Below are 17,761 nucleotides of genomic sequence, written 5' to 3' on the forward strand. Positions count from 1 at the left end.
GCCCCGCGCCCGCCCCGCCCCCCGGCCCCGCCTCTCCCTGAGCCCGCGGCCCCCCCCCGCCGCGATTGCAGTCCCAGTTCTGGGCGGGGATCTGTCCTGGCCGGATAGAAGGAGGGACGTGAAAAAAGCTCCCAGAAGTCTCTAAATCGGTTTCAGTCTCGAGGTCCCCGAGCTGCTGCTTATTTATGATCAGATCAAGGGTATAAGGTGTCAGTGGGGGCAGCCAGCAGTCACAGGCCAGAGAGGGGCGACTGCCCGTCCCAAAGGTTTGTCACAGGGTAAGTAACCGACAGACTGGGAACGGAAGGAGGCAATCTTCAGCCACTCGGTCACTCATTCTAAATTCACTCTCAATCATTTTTTGGGCATCTATTGTGCAAGCCCTGTGGACTTAAAAAGAGAAATAAGACGCGGTCCTTGCCCTTGGGAGCTCCCGGCGCATCTGCCCCAACGACTCACTGAAGCTGCTTGCCGCGCGCCTGAGTGAGGACAAGGTGTCCTAAGGACTGAGAAAAATTGCTTGATTCTTCCTGGCAAATGGGACAGGGTGAGCTTCCTGGAAGAGGGGGCCTTCGAGCTGTGTAGTGGGGAAGGTAGGAGAGTGATGAGAGCGCCCGGAAGGGACGAGCATTCGGGGAGACCGAAGCGCATGCAACAACACATTTGTTGAGCACCTACTAAGTGCCAGGCACTGTTACATCGGTGATGTAACAACAGCCGACAAAAACCCTCACCCCGAGCGCAGGCACTGCAGAGGGTGATGACAGTACCCGGGAAGATGCCGAACGCAGGCCAGGAGGGGCTCTGGCGAAAAGCAAAGGCAGGGGAGGTTGCCCATCGGGGAGCCTTGCGTCCCTGGGCCCTCAGTACTCTGCACACATACAGAGGCCCCCACCCATCCTGTAACCACAAACTGCTTGGCGTGACTGGCCAGCAGAGGGAGGAGCCCAGGCTGAAGGACAAGTAGGGGTCAGGGGTAGGTAGGGTGGAGTGATGGGGTCGAGGCAGATTGGGTGTAGAGACCGCACTGCGCAGCCAGCCTGAGGGGTGCATAGCGACCCCGGCAGAGATGTAGGTGAGAAAGGAGCCCCGGGAGGATGGGGGTGGGGCTCCTAGGGTTCTGGCTGAAGGAACCAGGTGGATGCTGGCAGGCTGAAAAGGCTGGTAAACACACGTGGCTGCTGGGGGGTGGGGCTCCAGTCACCCCGTGCTCAAGGGCCCTGTATCCATTAGAGGGAGTCCTGGCCTCGGGGCCTCTCCTGGTGGCCGTGATCCCACAGTTCTGGGGCCCTGCAGGAGCCCAAAGCTGAGGGGCATGGGAAGTTGGAAAAAGCCGTTCTTCTCTCATTGGGGTGTCTTTCAACAAATTTTCTTGAGCATGTTCTGTTCTAGAAGCTAGAGTAATGGATGAAACACACGTTCCCGCCTGCACAGCGTCTACAACCCAGTAGGTGAGGTGAGGTGGACTTGCATCCTGCAAACAGCGATTACAGCCCTTGCAAAATGCCAGAGTCCCTGCTGTAGGGAGGAGATGGAATGTGGGCATCGGGGTTGTTTCCCAAAGGACAGTGACATGAGCTGAAGGACAATCGGGAGTCAAAGAGGGAGGTGCTAGGGGAGGCCTCTGTGCAGAGGGAACAGGACCCTGTGAGATCAGGGACTAGGACCGGTGGAAGGGGAAGCAAGAAAGTTCCAGAACAGGAAAGGGGAGCCGGAGAACTGCAGAAGCCAGACGATCAGCTTGGAGACTGCGGCAGGGGAGGGAACTTCTTTGGGTGAAAACCTCATTTTAAAAGGTCTTGGTCTCTTGACTCAGTCCCTGCAGTTGCTGGGGAAAGTGGACTCTTCGGGTAGGGCTCTGGTAATGGCCTTTATAGCCCCTGCCCTCAGAGGCCCCCCAAGTGGGAAGGGCCTGCCTCCTAGGCAGTGGGTGGTCACAGAGGACTGACTTTGAACCCAGTACAGGGGAGCCCCAGGAGGCTGGAGGCCTGCCCATGGCACTGGAAGAAAAAAACTGCGAAGGCTCTCCCTCAGGGCTATTCCCACAGCCACCGGAATGCAGCCCGGACTATCCAAACCTGCTCAGCCCACCTGCCCCCAGCCAGACAGCGACCATTCTAGCTGCTTCCCCGGAGGCCTGCTGACCCAGAGAGGTGTCAAAAAGCTGAGGCAGAACAGGGACAGACCTCCCAGAGACTCAGCAGGGAGTTGCAGAAGTCAGCAAACCAGCAGCTGTAGTCCATCCCCGTCCCCCTCATTCACCTGTTACGCACCACTTAGGGGCTTGCTGAAGCCCCAGCAAGGCAGTGACCACTGAGAGCTTGGAAACACACCTATGCCCCAGACCACTGCAATCACAACCTCCAGTCAGCCCTGGCCACGGGCCCCAGATGACTCTGAGTCACAAGCCAGGGCTGGGAGGCACTGTATGAAAGGCGGCCTTCTCTACACAAGGCTGGACACACCCCTTCATGGCCTGTCTCCTAGGAGCTGGGGCGAATCTCTGGAGGATGTGCTGGGAACAAAGAAAACCCACGTGGTAAACGCTCACTCTTCCTTGGGAATCTGAAATGTTTACAGAATGGGGAAGGCTGAAAGTTGCCCACAGTGCCACACCTGGGGCTGAGGGCCGATGTACCCACCCTCTCCCAGAGGAAACACGACCCCCAACCAGACTCAAAACCACCTCACCCCCTCACAATCCCTACAGATATTCAAAGACTGGCACTTACACCTCACAACCTGAGTGCGTTTAAATGCCTAACACAATACCAAGTGCACTGTACACCACACTTTAAAAGGCAGACTCAGTTCCAGTGGGGCTGTCTGCTGTGGCACAGCACCACCTGGTGGCCACCCCGACCCGCGCACCTCCCTCCACCGTGTCCCCCCACATCCCAGTACCCTTACAGCAAGCCAATGAAAGAGGTGTTAATGTGGCTGTTTTGCAACTGAGGAAACGGGCAAAAGTGTAGTCATTTCTTCCAGTCAGTCAAGTTAGCGAGTGGCAGATGTGCTACACCATGTTGCACCCATTTTGGGACCTGTTTGAACGGCATGCCCCACCGTCGCTCCCACATCTGCCAGTATGTTTAACCCCACGTGCTGTTTCCATCACGGCCTCCCCACATCTCCTTATTTTCAAACTTGGGCTGAAAACAGATGGCCTCATTTGCCCACTGAGATCATGTTCAAGATGAGGGATGTGCTGGGCACGGAGGCTCATGCCTGTAATCCCAGCACTCTGGGAGGCTGAGGCGGGCAGTGAAACCCTGTCTCTACTAAAAACACAAAAATCAGCCTGGCGTGGTGATGCATGCCTACAATCCCAGCTACTCGGGAGGCTGAGGCAGGAGAATCGCTTGAACCCAGGAGGCGGAGGTGGTAGTGAGCTGAGATCGTGCCACTGTGCTCCAGCCTGGGCGGCAGAGCAAGACTCCGTCTCAAAAAAAGATCAGGATGCAGGGAGGCAGCAACAGGACCCGTGTCCTGTTGCCACCGGAAGCTACTACCAGGTAGCATATTTTCCTTTCCCATCCTCAAAGACGAAAGACACTTAGGATTTTTAGTATTTTAATACACTTCAAATCAGTGTGTCTGGTTCATTTCAGTTCCTTCACTGCCAAACCTAGAGGAAAAGAGACAAAAGTAAGCCATCCAGAAGACACATCTGAGTTGCTGCTGCTTGTCTAGATTTTGTACTTAAGCTAAAGAGAGCACACAAGGTTCAGAAATTAGATCCACCAGGGAAGTTTTGGTTTAGTGTCTGATAAAACGACTTGGTCTATTATATTCAATCTGTTCCCTGTAAAAAATGGGGATTATCGGTACCAGCACCAGCCTCGAAGGACATGAACAGCACTAAATGAGCTCTAACCTCTCTTCTGGCTAAGGAAAGGATTTCTGCTACTGTACATAATCTGAGAATCACAACTATTCCTCACACTCCCAAGAGCAAGAGCAGATTGTTAAGACCATAAAATGGGCTCTGAAATCTGGGAGGGATTCAAAACAAGATACAAGACGGCCACACACAGCAGCCTCCCAAAGCCCACCCGCCCCTGAAGTGACTGCAGGCTCACTCACCAGGGGGCAGGGACTGCTTCAGTTTCTCTGCCTTCTCTTTGTCAGTGATGACCAGGGTGTAAAGGTATCTGCTGCATCGAACTTTAAACTTCACATTGTCCTTATTTTTCTTGATCTTGACAGCTACCGGAGACCAGAATCAGGAATTAAATTGCATCACAAAAAACAAATGTGACACAGTCCACATGCAAATATACTCAAGCAGTCAGCAGCACGCAAGGGACAGTCAGCACCCACCTCCAGCACTGCCCCTCTGCACAAACAGAAAACACTATTACCCATTCCTGCAACTTCGAACTTTTATTGGGTACACTGAACACAGCATTGTAGAACATCCTCTATCAACCTTACTATCTTTCTTATCTCTACTTTTTTTTTTTTTGAGACAGAGTCTCGCTCTGTTGCCAGGCTGGAGTGCAATGGCGCAATCTGGCTCCCTGCAACTTCCGCCTCCCAGGTTCAACCAATTCTCCTGCTTCAGCCTCCTGGAGTAGCTGGGATTACAGGGGTGCGCCACCACACCCAGCCAATTTTTTGCATTTTTAGTAGAGATGAGGCTTCACCATGTTGGCCAGGATGGTCTTGATCTCTTGACCTCGTGATCCGCCAGCCTTGGCCTCCCAAAATGCTGGGATTACAGGCGTGAGCCACCACGCCCGGCCTATTATCTTTTTTAAAAAGGATGGAAGCATCGATAAAGGAGATGGGCCGTCTGCTGGGACTGAGCGCTTTTCAACACTCCACTCCTGGAAATCACGTCTCCGCATCTGAGATGACGTTCTGGGCCAGTAAGACAGAGCTTGTGCTTCAGGATGCCTCCAGCCACTGCACACAATGCGCACCCAGGCCTTTCCTTGAATTTATGTGGAATCCATTTTCTGGGTTCTTTCCTGCTGCCAAGTTCTATCTCAGGATCACAGCTCAGACCAGAAACAGCTCTAACATGTACCTCAAGTTCAGCTGCGTGGGGTCTGAATTGTGCACCACTCCGGTTATGTACTAGCAGCGTCAATGCATTGCCATCTGGCTGCTGTGAGACAACCCCTTCCAGGGAGTAGTTACCACTCCACGTACTCGCCAAATGCCATGTTCTAACCACTTTAAAAACTGCCCAGACACTCCCAGGAATTGTTGTAATAGCAGTGATGTGCCCATCAAGAAAAAGGTGGCTGAGGGCCAAACACAGGCTCTAACGCACCAATGCAAGGACGTGGACAGATGCAGCACAAGACAATCTTGTCCTCGCAATTCTGCAACTCCATTTCTTTCCTTCTTTTTTTTTTTGAGACGGAGTCTCGCTCTGTTGCCCAGGCTGGAGTGCAGTGGCGTGATCTTGGCTCACCGCAAGCTCCGCCTCCCGGGTTCACACCATTCTCCTGCCTCAGATTCCCGAGAAGCTGGGACTACAGGCGCCCGCCACCGCACCTGGCTAATTTTTTTGTATTTTCAGTAGAGATGGGGTTTCACCGTGTTCACCAGGATGGTCTCGATCTCCTGACCTCGTGATCTGCCCGCCTCGGCCTCCCAAAGTGCTGGGATTACAGGTGTGAGACACCGTGCCCAGCTGCAACTCCATTTCTGCCAGTAACTGCTATGGGAATGGGCACATCAGAGGAAGCAGCACTGTGACTCAGAGCCTGCTAAGGCATGAGGTGCCTGGGCTCTTGTTCTTAATACATCCAGGCACCTGGGTATCTATCCAAACTAACCCATTTCAGTGTAACACTGACCCTAGCAACTGAACTAAGCCGAACACCACTTGCACAACATCTGGAGCTCTTCAAAATGGTTACTCAGTTGGGCGCAGCGGCTCACGCCTGTATAATCCCAGCACTTTGGGAGGCCGGGGGAGGCAGATCATCTGAGGTCGGGAGTTCGAGACCAGCCTGACCAACACTGTGAAACTCCGTCCTCTCCTAAAAAATAGAAAAATTAGCCGGGTGCCTGTAATCCCAGCTACTGGGGAGGCTGAGGCAGGAGAATCACTTGAACATGGGAGGCAGAGATTGCAGCGAGCCATGATCCCGCCATAGCACTCCAATTCCATTTCTAGATATATACCCTGAAGAACAGACAGCAACCACAGAAGAAATATTTGCACACCCATGTTCAGAGCATTATTCACAATAGCGAAAATGTAGAAGCAACCCAATGTCCATCAATAGACGGATAAACAAACGTGGCCTCCCACAATGGAAAACTCGGTCTGGGTGTGGTGGCTCACGCCTGTAATCCCAGCACTTTGGGAGGCCGAGGCGGGCGGATCATGAGGTCAGGAGATCAAGGCCATCCTGGCTAACTCAGTGAAACCCCGTCTCTACTTAAAAAAAAAAAAAAAAAAAAAAAAAAAAAAAAAAATTAGCCGGGCATGGTGGTGGGCACCTGTAGTCCCAGCTACTCAGGAGGCGGAGGCAGGAGAATGGTGTTAACCCGGGAGGCGGAGCCTGAGGTGAGCCAAAATTGCACCACTGCACTCCAGCCTGGGCAACAGAGTGAGACTCCACCTCAAAAAAAAAAGAAAAAGAAGGCAATGCTGACACATGCTAGAGAACTCTGAAGAGAAAGAAGCCAGCCACAAAAGGTCAAATATGCAATAGCAGACTCCACTTGTATGGGGTATCCAGAGCAGTCACATTCAGGGACAAACTGGAAGCTGGTTGCCAGGGACTGGGAAGAATTGGGAGCTGGTGTTTAACAGAGGGAGTTTCAGTTTGGGAAGATAAAAGTTCTGGAGATGGGTGGTGATGGTGGCAGCTTCCCAACAATGTGAATTTACTGAATGCCACTGAACTGTACAATTATGCTTTGTGGTCCAGCCAGGAGTGCAGCAGCATAATCACGGCCCACTGCAGCCTCAATCTCCTGGGTTCAAGCAATCGCTACCTCAGCCTCCTGAGTAGCTAAGACCACAGGCACATGCCTGGCTAACTTTTTTCTTTTGTAAAGACAGGGTCTCACTATGATGCCCAGGCTAGTCTCATCCATCTGCCTCAGCCTCCCAAAGTGCTGGGATTACAGATGGGAACCACCATACCCAGTGTAAATGGTGAATTTTATGCTACGCCTATTACACATTAAAAATTAATATAACAATTTCAAAAGCTTTTTCAACAGCTACTGACACTTTACTATCTCCAGGGGACTGTGACCCCTACCTTTAAAGCTGCATCATCTAAAATCCAGGTTCCCAATTTTTTGTGAGAGACAGTCTCGCTCTGTCACCCAGGATGGAGTGCAGTGGGACGATCTCAGCTCACTGCAACCTCCACCTCCCAGGTCCAACTGATTCTCCTGCCTCAGCCTCCTGAGTAGCTGGGACTGCAGGCGTGTGCCACCATGACCGTTAATTTTTAAATTTTTGGTAGCAATGGGGTTTTGCCATGTTGCCCAGATTGGTCTTGAACTCTTGGTTCAAACGATCTGCCCGCTTTGGCCTCCCAAAGTGCTGGAATTATAGGCATGAGCCATCACGCCTGGACCACCACCCTTTTTAAACACAAGCAAAGGGTGGTGTCATGTTTAACTTGCTCAGAAGGGTAAGTTATCTACTGGTAGAGTTGGGCTTTGAACTAGGCAGTGACCCCATATGGCCTGAAATAAAACTAACCTGATAACCTCATCTCTTTATACAAAACACTGGCAAACAGACATCATTCCCACCAGATGCTATTGTTCCCACAGGTGGTCACCACCTCAAAGGTGACAGCCTGTTTTTGGGTAATGGGGACACAAATATGACCCCCATCCCTGCCTACCCCCAACTCACTGAAAGGCTCTCCCTGTACACCAACCACCATCTGGCACCATCACTGGCACGGAGCATTAGCTGGTGTCTTCGCCCACCTTAACAGGCCTGTCCCATGCAACCCCACTTCCACATGTGACCTGATTCTCTTTCATACAGCTGAAAAAATATGACTCTGGGTTAAAGTAACAACATAACTCAAGACCTATCAAACACAAAAACACAAGCCCCCAAATCTTCAAGTATCACAAAGGGATAACACAACTACCTCTCTCACACTTGGTGTAAAACTGTAAGTGGGTAGCAGAGATTGGCACCTATCCATCGAAAATCTGCTGTTTAAGGATCTTCATGAATCACCTTCTTTCCCCTGTATGTACAAGCTGGGAGACAGACTCACCACAGTCCAACTTAACCTTTGAGACTTTACAATGGTGGGAATGCGATGTGCATTCAGTAGAAGCCCTGCTTCAAACTTTGATCTTGGCTGGGCGCAGTGGCTCACGCCTGTAAGCCCAGCACTCTGGGAGGTGGAGGCAGGTGGATCACCTGAGGTTAGGAATTCGAGACCAGCCTGGCCAACGTGGTAAGCCCAGCACTCTGGGAGGTGGAGGCAGGTGGATCACCTGAGGTTAGGAGTTCGAGACCAGCCTGGCCAACGTGGTTAAACACCGTCACTACTAAAAACACAAAAATTAGCTAGGCGCGGTGGCGCGTGCCTGTAATCCCAGCTACACTGAGGCAGGGGAATCGCTTGAACGTGGGAGGCGGCAACTGCAGTGAGCCAAGATCGCACCACTGCAATCCAGCCTGGGCCACAGAGCCATACTGTCTCAAAAAAAAAAAAAAAAAAAAAATTTTTTTTTAAAAATCTTTTTCTGGGCTAGATAAGTATGACACTTTCTGACACTGGCCATCGACCACAGGATCACGATATAAACGACTATATTGCACAGTGTGCCGTGCTCAACACATTACATGCAAATATCCAGCACTTCATTACAAAATGGGTTTTGTGTTAAGATTTTGCACAACTGCAGAAATTTGGTGTATTATACAAAAGAAAACTGAACTCCGGGCAGCCTCTGAGATGCTCGCGATTAGCTAAGATGGTTCTAGAATTCCAGGGCCTCAACGTGCCCCACACAGGTCTTTCTCATGGGAAATACGATGAAACCACTGGTCCCAGAGGGCCAGGCACACGCCCAGACAGCCTAACCCGCCTCCTGCCAGCCATTCCGGGGAAGACGCTACCGGAGCGGTGGCAGGGTAGGCACCGGTCATCTTGAACCTTCGGAGCAACCACTTACATTTGGCATCCTTTCGTCGGGCTGTGAGCAGAAAGTCCTTGATTTCCTCAATTTTCCGAGGCTGCAACACAAAGGAAGCGGGTAAACAGACAGCAAAGAGACACGTCTTCCGGTGACGGTCCAGTCCACCAGCTCCTCCCGGCCTCCGGAGGCCCTGGGGAGGCTCTCTCGCCCTCGCCCCGGATCCCACGAACCCACACCGGGAAGGCGCCAGGCAGGGACCGTACTCACCATGGCGACAAGGCGCGCAGGGAGCTGGCGCGGACCGGGACCTGCAGGAAACAGTCCTTGGCGTTAACACGGCGCGGGGAATGGCAGTCAACCCCGCTTTCCCGCCCTCCCCCGAAATATCGCCCCCATCGCACTCCCTTTTCCTCCCCGACACCCTCCACGTGGACCTGGGGTCCCCAGATTTCACCTGGCCGTGGATTGCCCCAGATTACCCTTCTCACCCGCGTACCACTCTAGAGACACTCACAGCCAACAGCGACCTAGTAAAAGAACGAAAAAGGACGAGACTTCCGTTTCCGGGCAGTTAAACCCTCCCAACGGAGGAAACTGGATACGGTGCCTGCCGAGGGTCAAGACTCATGTAGGCGTTGGCACTTCCAATTTCAGCAGCCCTGCCCCCTCGTGGTCGAGGTCAACAGTGCAGCTCCAAGAATGGAATGGACCATCCTGGCTGCCGCCCTCCCTCCGACTCCCTCCTCCCACTGCTCCCCATCTCTTCCTTCTATGACCCCCGCCTCTTCCCCATCCACACTTCCTGTCTTCCCTCGCAACCTCCCAACCCTAGCCTGGCTTTGCTGGGTTTTAGTTCGGATTCAGTTCGAAGAGCTAACGCTTATTCTCCACGGCATTCACTGGACCTGTGCACGGGACATCTGCACAGAGAATTCTTCATTTAATGGCAGAGACCGTCGTGTGCACCTTGTAGAACCTCTTGTTCTGGCGCCTCACGTTTTCTTCTTCCAGTCTCCTTTTTGGGACCTGAACCTGTCATGACCAGGGCCCTGGGATCTTCTTTCCGTAAGAGGGAGCGTTCCTGCCTGCTGCTTCCAGTTCCTTTAGGAATTGGTGTACAATGAAAGCAAGTTAAGGCCGGGCGCGGTGGCTCACGCCTATAACCCCAGCATTAGGGGAGGCCGAGGCCGGTGGATCGCTTGAGGCCAGGAGTTCGAGACCAGCCTGGGCAACCTAGTAAGGCCCCCCCCCACACCCATCTCTAGCAAAAATAATAATAATACTTCCAACAGCTGTGGCAGGGCTGCCCCTGGCTAAGTGTCTCACCTCTAGGGCTGATGGTGCAGCAGTGGGAGTTCTCCTGCTGTTGCCAGCTCTCACCACCTCCCCAGAGGGGAGAGGTGGACTCAGGACTTGAACCCCTGCTGGGCAGATTCCCCAGTCCAGGCACCAGCCACTTCTTGGGGAGGCTTGGGCAGTTTGGGGAGGGCAGCCTTCCTTTCTCCCCCATAACATCCTTCAGGTTAGGCTCTTAGCAACGTGTGGTTATCGATTTTATTTTTATCCTCCACTTTTATTTTATTTCCAACCTCTCTACAAATGTCTACATTTTATTATATTTGTTTCCCCCAAATTTAATAACCACATGGCAGAATGTAATTGCTTCGTGCTTATTATTACAGAGCAGCCCTCCTGAAGAGAAAGAGCACTTTGCCGCGAGCTTTACTTAGAACTTATTTAACTTACGTTCCTTTCTTCCTCCCTCCTGCCCTTCCATTAACAAGCTCAGGCTGAGCACCTTCCTGGGGGTGCTGGAGATATAGGAACCAATAGACCTTGCTGCAGAGAGATCACAAAATACTGTAATAGCACTGAAGAGTCTTTTAAAGAAGCTGAACGTTGTCTCTGCAACTGTAAATGTGTCAGGATTCCAGCAGTGGGAAAAGTTAATTGGCAAAAGCCTAATTTTAGATGCCTAAAGGTTGGATCCCATCTGAGAATCATGAGTGCTTCAGCTCTGACCTGAGGACTTTCCTGTACCTTAGAGCCTGGCTTTGCCAGCCCCTCCCATCTTAGGCGATGCCTTTCTGGTCTTTTCTACCCCACTGCTCCTCCACAAGCAACCACCCATTCAGCCAAGCCGAGGGGCCTCTTCATGTGCGGGGCACTTTCCGCCCTCCAGGTATTCGCTCTGGTGTCCACTCTGATGCCAAATGCTACTGGTCCTTCCGAGCTCAGCTCCCGCCTCCCCTTTTTCAGGCAGGATCCTTCACCCCTGACTTATGTCGCTTGCCACTCATACAGTGGTTCCTCGCAATCACTTCTCCGTAGGCTACGTGGAGGTGTTTCACTTTTCATACATGTGTACCACTCTTTTTATTTTTAATTTTTTTTTTTTTTTTTTGAGACGGAGCCTTGCTCTGTCGCCCAGGCTGGAGTGCAGTGGCCGGATCTCAGCTCACTGCAAGCTCCGCCTCTCGGGTTCTCGCCATTCTCCTGCCTCAGCCTCCCGAGTAGCTGGGACTACAGGCGCCCGCCACCTCGCCCAGCTAGTTTTTTGTATTTTTTAGTAGAGACGTGGTTTCACCGTGTTAGCCAGGATGGTCTCGATCTCCTGACCTCGTGATCCGCCCATCTCAGCCTCCCAAAGTGCTGGGATTACAGGCTTGAGCCACCGCACCCGGCCTATTTTTAATTTTTTAAAACTTTTTTAGAGACACGGTCTCCCTAGGTTGCCCAGGCTAGCCTTTAACTCTTGGGCTCAAGGGATCCTCCTGCCTCGAGCTCCCAAAGTGCTAGGATGACAGGTGTGAGCCACTATGCCCCACCTTACCACTTTTCCTTGAAGGCAAGGACAGTGCTCAGTATTCTGTCGATAACTCTCTAAGTGCAGTCCCCATCTGTACAGTAAGAGCTGAATGCTAACACGGCAGGATGATCCGGCTGGATGCGGCATCTGAGATCACTCACTATATGGAGGGGTGGATGGAGGGAGGAATTCAGGGAGAGCTAGAAGGAGGCATTGATGTGCCCGAAGCAGTGCCTGGCATGTAGTAGGTCCAAAAACTATTCGTTGAATGAATGACTGGTGCTTCTCACCTCACTGCAGGCCCGACAGGACAAGGACAGGGATAGAAGGAGGAGCTGCACCTCCCTTTTGGCGGCGATCCCAGGGAGACAGATGTTCGCCCTCTTGAGTTGTATAATTTAAGGGACCATAGATGTGTAGTAGCAAAACACAATGGCACATTTGTTCAAGTACCAAAGACCTCCAGCTCCCCAAGGGGGACAAATAGCAAAATAAGCCACAGCCACTAAAAGTGAGGCAAGGCGCCAAGAGGGCACACTTCCCTGCTGCATGGGAGGATGAGCCCCAAATGTCCTGGAGTGGTCGGGGACTGTCAGAGACCAAGGCTGGCAGAGCCCTGGCCCTGAGCGCCACAGCCTGAGACCCTGAGAGGATGCTGCCCCGGACATGAGCCTCCCTGGTGAATGCCATACACACACGAAATGAAACTCTCCAAGGCCCAGGGGGGATCCTGCAGGAGAGGAAAGCCCCGGACTCGAGAACAGGAGGGTCAGGCTGCCTGTTATGGTCGTTCTGGCCATTGGTGGGCTGGAATGTCCAACGCTGGCGGCTGCAGGACGGTGAGGGCTATTCCCATTGTCAAGAGGTGGAAGGGAGGGTCTGAAGCAGGGTGCTGCAGCGTGATTGGAAGCTGGAGAGGCACGGAGGGCATGTCTGGAGCTGCAGGGTACAGTCTAACACTTTCCCCTCCTTCCCTTCCCTCACTCTGCTGGCTCTGGGTAGAGAGGGCCTCAGAAGGCACATGGCCTCCCCTCCTCCCTCCAGCAGCCCCGCCCCGGCCACTCCTGAAGGCCGAATGGTATAGAGTTTTCTCTTCAGTTTTCAGGGACACATTGGAAAGAGGACCAGGATCGGTCAAAAAAACCCCAATGCCCCAGCTTGCAGGTGGGCGGAGGGCTGGCATGGCACATGGCTGAGAAAACCTCCCAGCCTCCAGGATTTTCTCCCATTCAGTCCATTCTGTTCACGTGGTGAACATCCATTGAGCTCCTACTCCAAGGCAGCCACTGGGCTGGGCCTGGGAATAAGCAGAATGCGGTTCCAGCTCCAAACACTCATGACTGCTGGGATCCCATAACAAGCTGTGGAGGATGCCCAGAGGCTAGGGGTCTAATTCCTCCTGAGGGAGTCCTGGAAGGCTTCGTGGAGGAGGGGACACAGTGTGCTGCCTCCGGGAGGGGTGCGCAGCAGCTTGCCAGGAGAAGGACTTGCAGACAGAAGGAGGGAGGGAGCTGACGTCAGCCCAGGGTCGGGAGAATGCGGGGTGTTTATGAGAATTGGTGGGAAATTCAGTGTGGCAGAGGTAAGGAGGGTCTGGGGCCGGGTGTCGGGAAGAAGAGGCTGGAGGGGGTGTTGGGCTGGAGTCCAGGGACTTCAGGAGTTCCCCTTACAGCCTCACGGATGCCCGCTGTGGTCATCGTCACCGAAGGGCCCATCCCTGGGGTCCATAGCACCTCCTTCAATGCCTAGCGGTGATCTTCCGAGCCTTGGTTTCCTGGTTTCTAATGCTCTGTGTGTGTGCGTGCACGTGTGTGCATGTGTTGGGGGTAGGGGGTGTGCTGTCGCCTCTCTCCCGCCTCTCAGGGTTGCAGCGAAGCTTCCAACCCGCACCTCTCAGGCAAGGCCCGCCCTGGGTGCTGTGTCCACCGGCGGCCGCACGGGGGCGCTGAGGCCGCGGCTGGAAACGGAGTAGTCCCTTCCGTGCGACTCCTGGGAGCTCAGGCGGAGAGAAATGTACATAAATTACCGGGAATATTTATATGCGATTTCATACCTGGTGGAGGGCTTTCATATCCACCATCTCATTTAATCTCCAGGAGGCCCCCAAGAGGCCCCTGCCTTTGGCTGCCAGCAGGGCTGGCCTTTAAACCATCTCGGAAGGGAGTTATTAAACCTTAAAGGTTGTCAGCAGGCGGGGACTCTGGTCCCTGGCACTGAACTCATTTCCCTGGGAAAGGATGGGGAGGTGGTGGAGGGTGAGTTGGTGCTTTATTTATTTATTTATTTATTTATTTATTTATTTATTTTTGAGACAGAGTCCTGCTCTCTTGCCCAGGCTGGAGTGCAGAGGTGCAATCGCTGCTCATGGTAGCCTCAACCTCTCAGGCTCAAGTGGTCCTCCCGCCTCAGCCTCCCAAGCAGCTGGGACCACAGGCATGTGGTTATATTCTTTTTTTCTTTTCTTTCTTTCTTTTCTTTTCTTTTGTAGAAATGGGGTCTCCCTATGTTGCCCAGGCTAGTCTCAAACTCCTGGCCTCCAATGATCCTCCTGCCTTGGCCTCCAAAGTACTGGGATTACAGGTGTGCACTACTGTACCCGGCCCACTGCTGTTTTTTGGAAAGTGAAGATGGTGAGTTTAAAGGGATGCTGGTTACTTACTGTCCCCCTGGACCCCAAAGAGTCCGTGAGTCCCTGAGAGGTAGACAGGTTTAACATTCTCCCCACTGCTGAGCTAGAAGCCACCAGGCAAGGCGGGGCGGACTGGAACAGGGGTTCTCATGCCCCACGTGGTTGACCTTTGTAGATGGAGTTACTTTCACTTTCTGTTTAGGGGCTGGGACTGTTCTGAGCTTTGTAAGCATCCCAGGCTGGTACTCGGTTAATGCTAGAACCTCACAACTGTGAGAAACAAAAATGTCTCTAGACATTGCCAAATGTCCCCGGGGGAAAGCAGGGCAGTGCCCCTTGTGCTTGAGAGCCGCTTGACTAGGAGGCCAAAACCACAAGGACATTCTTTGTCATAATGGGTATCTGTCTTCTGTACCTATGGCCAGGTAACTCATGGGCTTAGGCTACTGTCTTATTTGCACCTAGCCTAGGGTTTCAAAGCTTTTCTGTGGATGCTGTAAGGAGGACCGCCCTGGGTGCTACCTCTGCCTGGGCTCTACGGGAGGCAAGGTGGGGTGCAGTCGGCTCTAGTTACCAGGAGCATCGTGGCAGCCCCATTGGCCAGGACCCTCGTCCCCACTCTGGGAGGCACAGCACTGATGTCAGCCCAGAGCGGGTGGGAACACCTTTTCCAGTGGGAAGCCTCGGGATGGGGTGGGGAGCTGGGGTGGGAGAAGGAAGGAGAGGCATGGGGCCTGTCTTTAAGGTACCTCTAGGTTCCTAAGTGGTAAAGATGCAGAAATAAGATCCTGCCCCTGTTCCCACCTCAAGGGACACACAGACTAGTAAGGGACCCAGTGACGAGGTTGGGCCCTAGGTGTAGGAAGTGTTTGGAATTGTGGGACCAGATGGAGGCCATGGGGGTCTGATATAGGCTGGGGAAGGGCTGGGCCAGGAAAGTCCTCTAGGAGTAACATTGATGGTGATTCACAGAGAGGAGCAGAATATTGCTTTGTCCTGAAAACCCACCCAACACAACCAGAGGAGCCTGCTAGAGGGTGCAAACCCTCGTAGCAAGTAAGTTCCAGGGTGACAAGAATGAAAGAACCATCAGATTGAGTGGCATCAAATCAGGTGGTCTTCCTGGAGGAGGCAGTGTGATGGGGTAGGAGGAAAACTGTTCCTGGAGGCAGGCAGTCTTAGATTCAAAATCGGTGTCTGGCTGGGAGAATGTCAATGAGTCTCCTGAGAGCTCTGAGCCTCAGTTTCTGTTGAGTATTAATTCCTGCTGGGATTCAGGCCGCTGTGGCCAGTTGTGTGCAGCTTGCACAACTGTCTGCGGCTGCCCTGCTTATGAGAAAACAGAAGGCACCAAGAACAGAAAAATGCTTAGCCCAGCACCCGGCTCTGTGGCTGCTAATTGAATGTAAGTCCTAGGCAAGAGTTGCCAATGGATTTGGAGGAAAAAACCTGCAACCTGCAACCTAGAGGAGGTGTGGGCTGGAGTGGCGAGCAGCCCCACTTGCCCAGACCTGTGAGGCAGGGTAGGGCCACTCTGAAAGCCCCGCACCATCTCCTGCACGGGGGGCAGAGTCAGTTTTGACAGAAGACACCTCCGCCCCACTTTTCCCCACTGGCCCCTTTCACTCCAAGAGCTGCTTCCTGCGTGTCCAGTCTGCTAGCGCAGAAAGGACAGATGAGGCCGTATTCACCAACAGTGAGGAGAATAACACCGAGGCAGAGGAGAATGCGTTTTCAGTGTGAGGGACAAGCACCCCTCCTATAGATCAACATGTGCCAGGGTGAGGGGACATCAGAGTGAGAAAAAAGGGCACAGACCCTTCAAAGAGGGCCGGCCTATCAGCTCGTATATATCTTGCATTATGCGGAGGGAGAGAGGAAATCAATAGAGCTGTCAGCTGCTTCATGCATTCAGCCTCACAGACGTCCCCTCCTCAGGATGCTCCAGACGGATGCTTCAAATTAAAAACCGGGAGGGGTGCGCTGGGGGTGCTGGGAGACAAACACCCTGACAGGCCAGAGGAAAAGGAGGGAAGCCATTGAAGATCTGGGGAAATTAAAGTCCATAAATCACGAGCGTCCCGGGCGTGAATGACATGAGCGTCTTAGCAGTAGTGCTGGACGGGTTGTAGGTCCTTCTGCCAGGCAGAGTCCCCCAGGGGGAGGCTGGTGACCCAGTGGGCGGGCTTCTCTCCTCCAGGCTTGGACTCCCTGCAGGAGGGAGGGGAGGGCGGGGCAGACCTCTGGCCTTGCTGGTGTTAGTGCCGGGATGGAGGGCGTGGGTGTGGGCTGGACTGGGGCATGGCATGGCGGCATAGGGTGAAATGGAGGTGATCTCATAACCGGATTGTGTGGGGGGAGTGTCCTTTGGGTGGGCGTACATGGATGGGTTGCAGCATCTCGACGGAAGCACAACGCTTTGCTCCCTGGTAACTGCTCCTGGGAAGCTCTGGCATCTGAAGGCTGAAGCTGCGTCCCTGACCCTTTCCCTGGGCCGCAGGAGTCGACCCCATGGAGAGCGCCGCAGCCTGCACTTTGTCAGCCCTGCCTGCCTCTCCTCTGCACCCCCGCTGCTTCCTGTCTGTCTGCTCCTTCCGCTCTCCCTGTCTGTGAGCCCGTCCTGCCTGCTGGGCACCTGCTCTTCCCTCTGCCACAGAGGCTCCTGCCCTCTGTCCCTCTCATTTTGCAGTGGAGCCCCCAGGTGCTGCTTTGTTCCCTTATTTCTCTTTTCTTTTCTTTTCTTTCTTTCTTTCCTTTTTTTTTTTTTTTTGAGCTGAAGTTTCAGTCTCATTGCCCAGGCTGGAGTGCAATGGCGTGATCTCGGTCACTGCAACCGCTGCCTCCCGGGTTCAAGCGATTCTCCTGCCACAGCCTCCTAATTAGCTGGGATTAGAGGCACACACCACCATACCCAGATAATTTTGTATTTTTAATAGAGATGGGGTTTTGCCACGTTGGCCAGGCTGGTCTGGAACTCCTGACCTCAGGTGATCTGTCCACCTCAGCCTTTCAAAGTGCTGGGATTACAGGCATGAGCCAATGCGCCTGACTCCTACTTTGCTCCCTCTTTCCAGCCGTGGGCCAGCGGCCCTTGTGAGGAGGCCTGAGTGGTCGTGGGTCCCCTCTGTGTCCTGCCCAGGGATGGCCAGCCTGGCTTGGGGTGTGAGAGAGCTGGTGCAGAGGCTCGGGAGATAAATGTTCGAGGGGTAGAAGGACTG

The 17,761-nt window shown here is 53.3% G+C and overlaps 1 protein-coding gene across 9 annotated transcripts in view; it reads right to left on the reverse strand.

Moving 5' to 3' along the window:
• Positions 1–3,556: 3,556 nt before the first annotated feature.
• The window catches only part of RPL38 (ribosomal protein L38), a 694,013-nt gene continuing 679,808 nt past the window's right edge, over positions 3,557–17,761 (reverse strand). Inside the window, exons 2-6 of one of the 9 annotated variants that reach the window (XM_050765771.1) lie at positions 9,594–9,653; positions 9,373–9,413; positions 9,142–9,202; positions 4,087–4,209; positions 3,557–3,628 (exon numbers count right to left, since the gene is read on the reverse strand). In XM_050765771.1, coding sequence (XP_050621728.1) covers positions 3,603–3,628; positions 4,087–4,209; positions 9,142–9,202; positions 9,373–9,375 — 213 coding nt within the window. In that variant the 5' untranslated portion in view covers positions 9,376–9,413; positions 9,594–9,653 and the 3' untranslated portion in view covers positions 3,557–3,602. Of the gene's footprint in view, positions 3,629–4,086; positions 4,210–9,141; positions 9,203–9,372; positions 9,414–9,559; positions 9,669–17,761 lie in introns of those variants that run through there. The other 8 variants (XM_050765775.1, XM_050765774.1, XM_050765772.1 and 5 more) reach the window with 8 other exon arrangements.

Source organism: Macaca thibetana, chromosome 16, assembly GCF_024542745.1.
Source record: "Macaca thibetana thibetana isolate TM-01 chromosome 16, ASM2454274v1, whole genome shotgun sequence".
In the NCBI taxonomy this organism is placed as follows: domain Eukaryota; kingdom Metazoa; phylum Chordata; class Mammalia; order Primates; family Cercopithecidae; genus Macaca; species Macaca thibetana.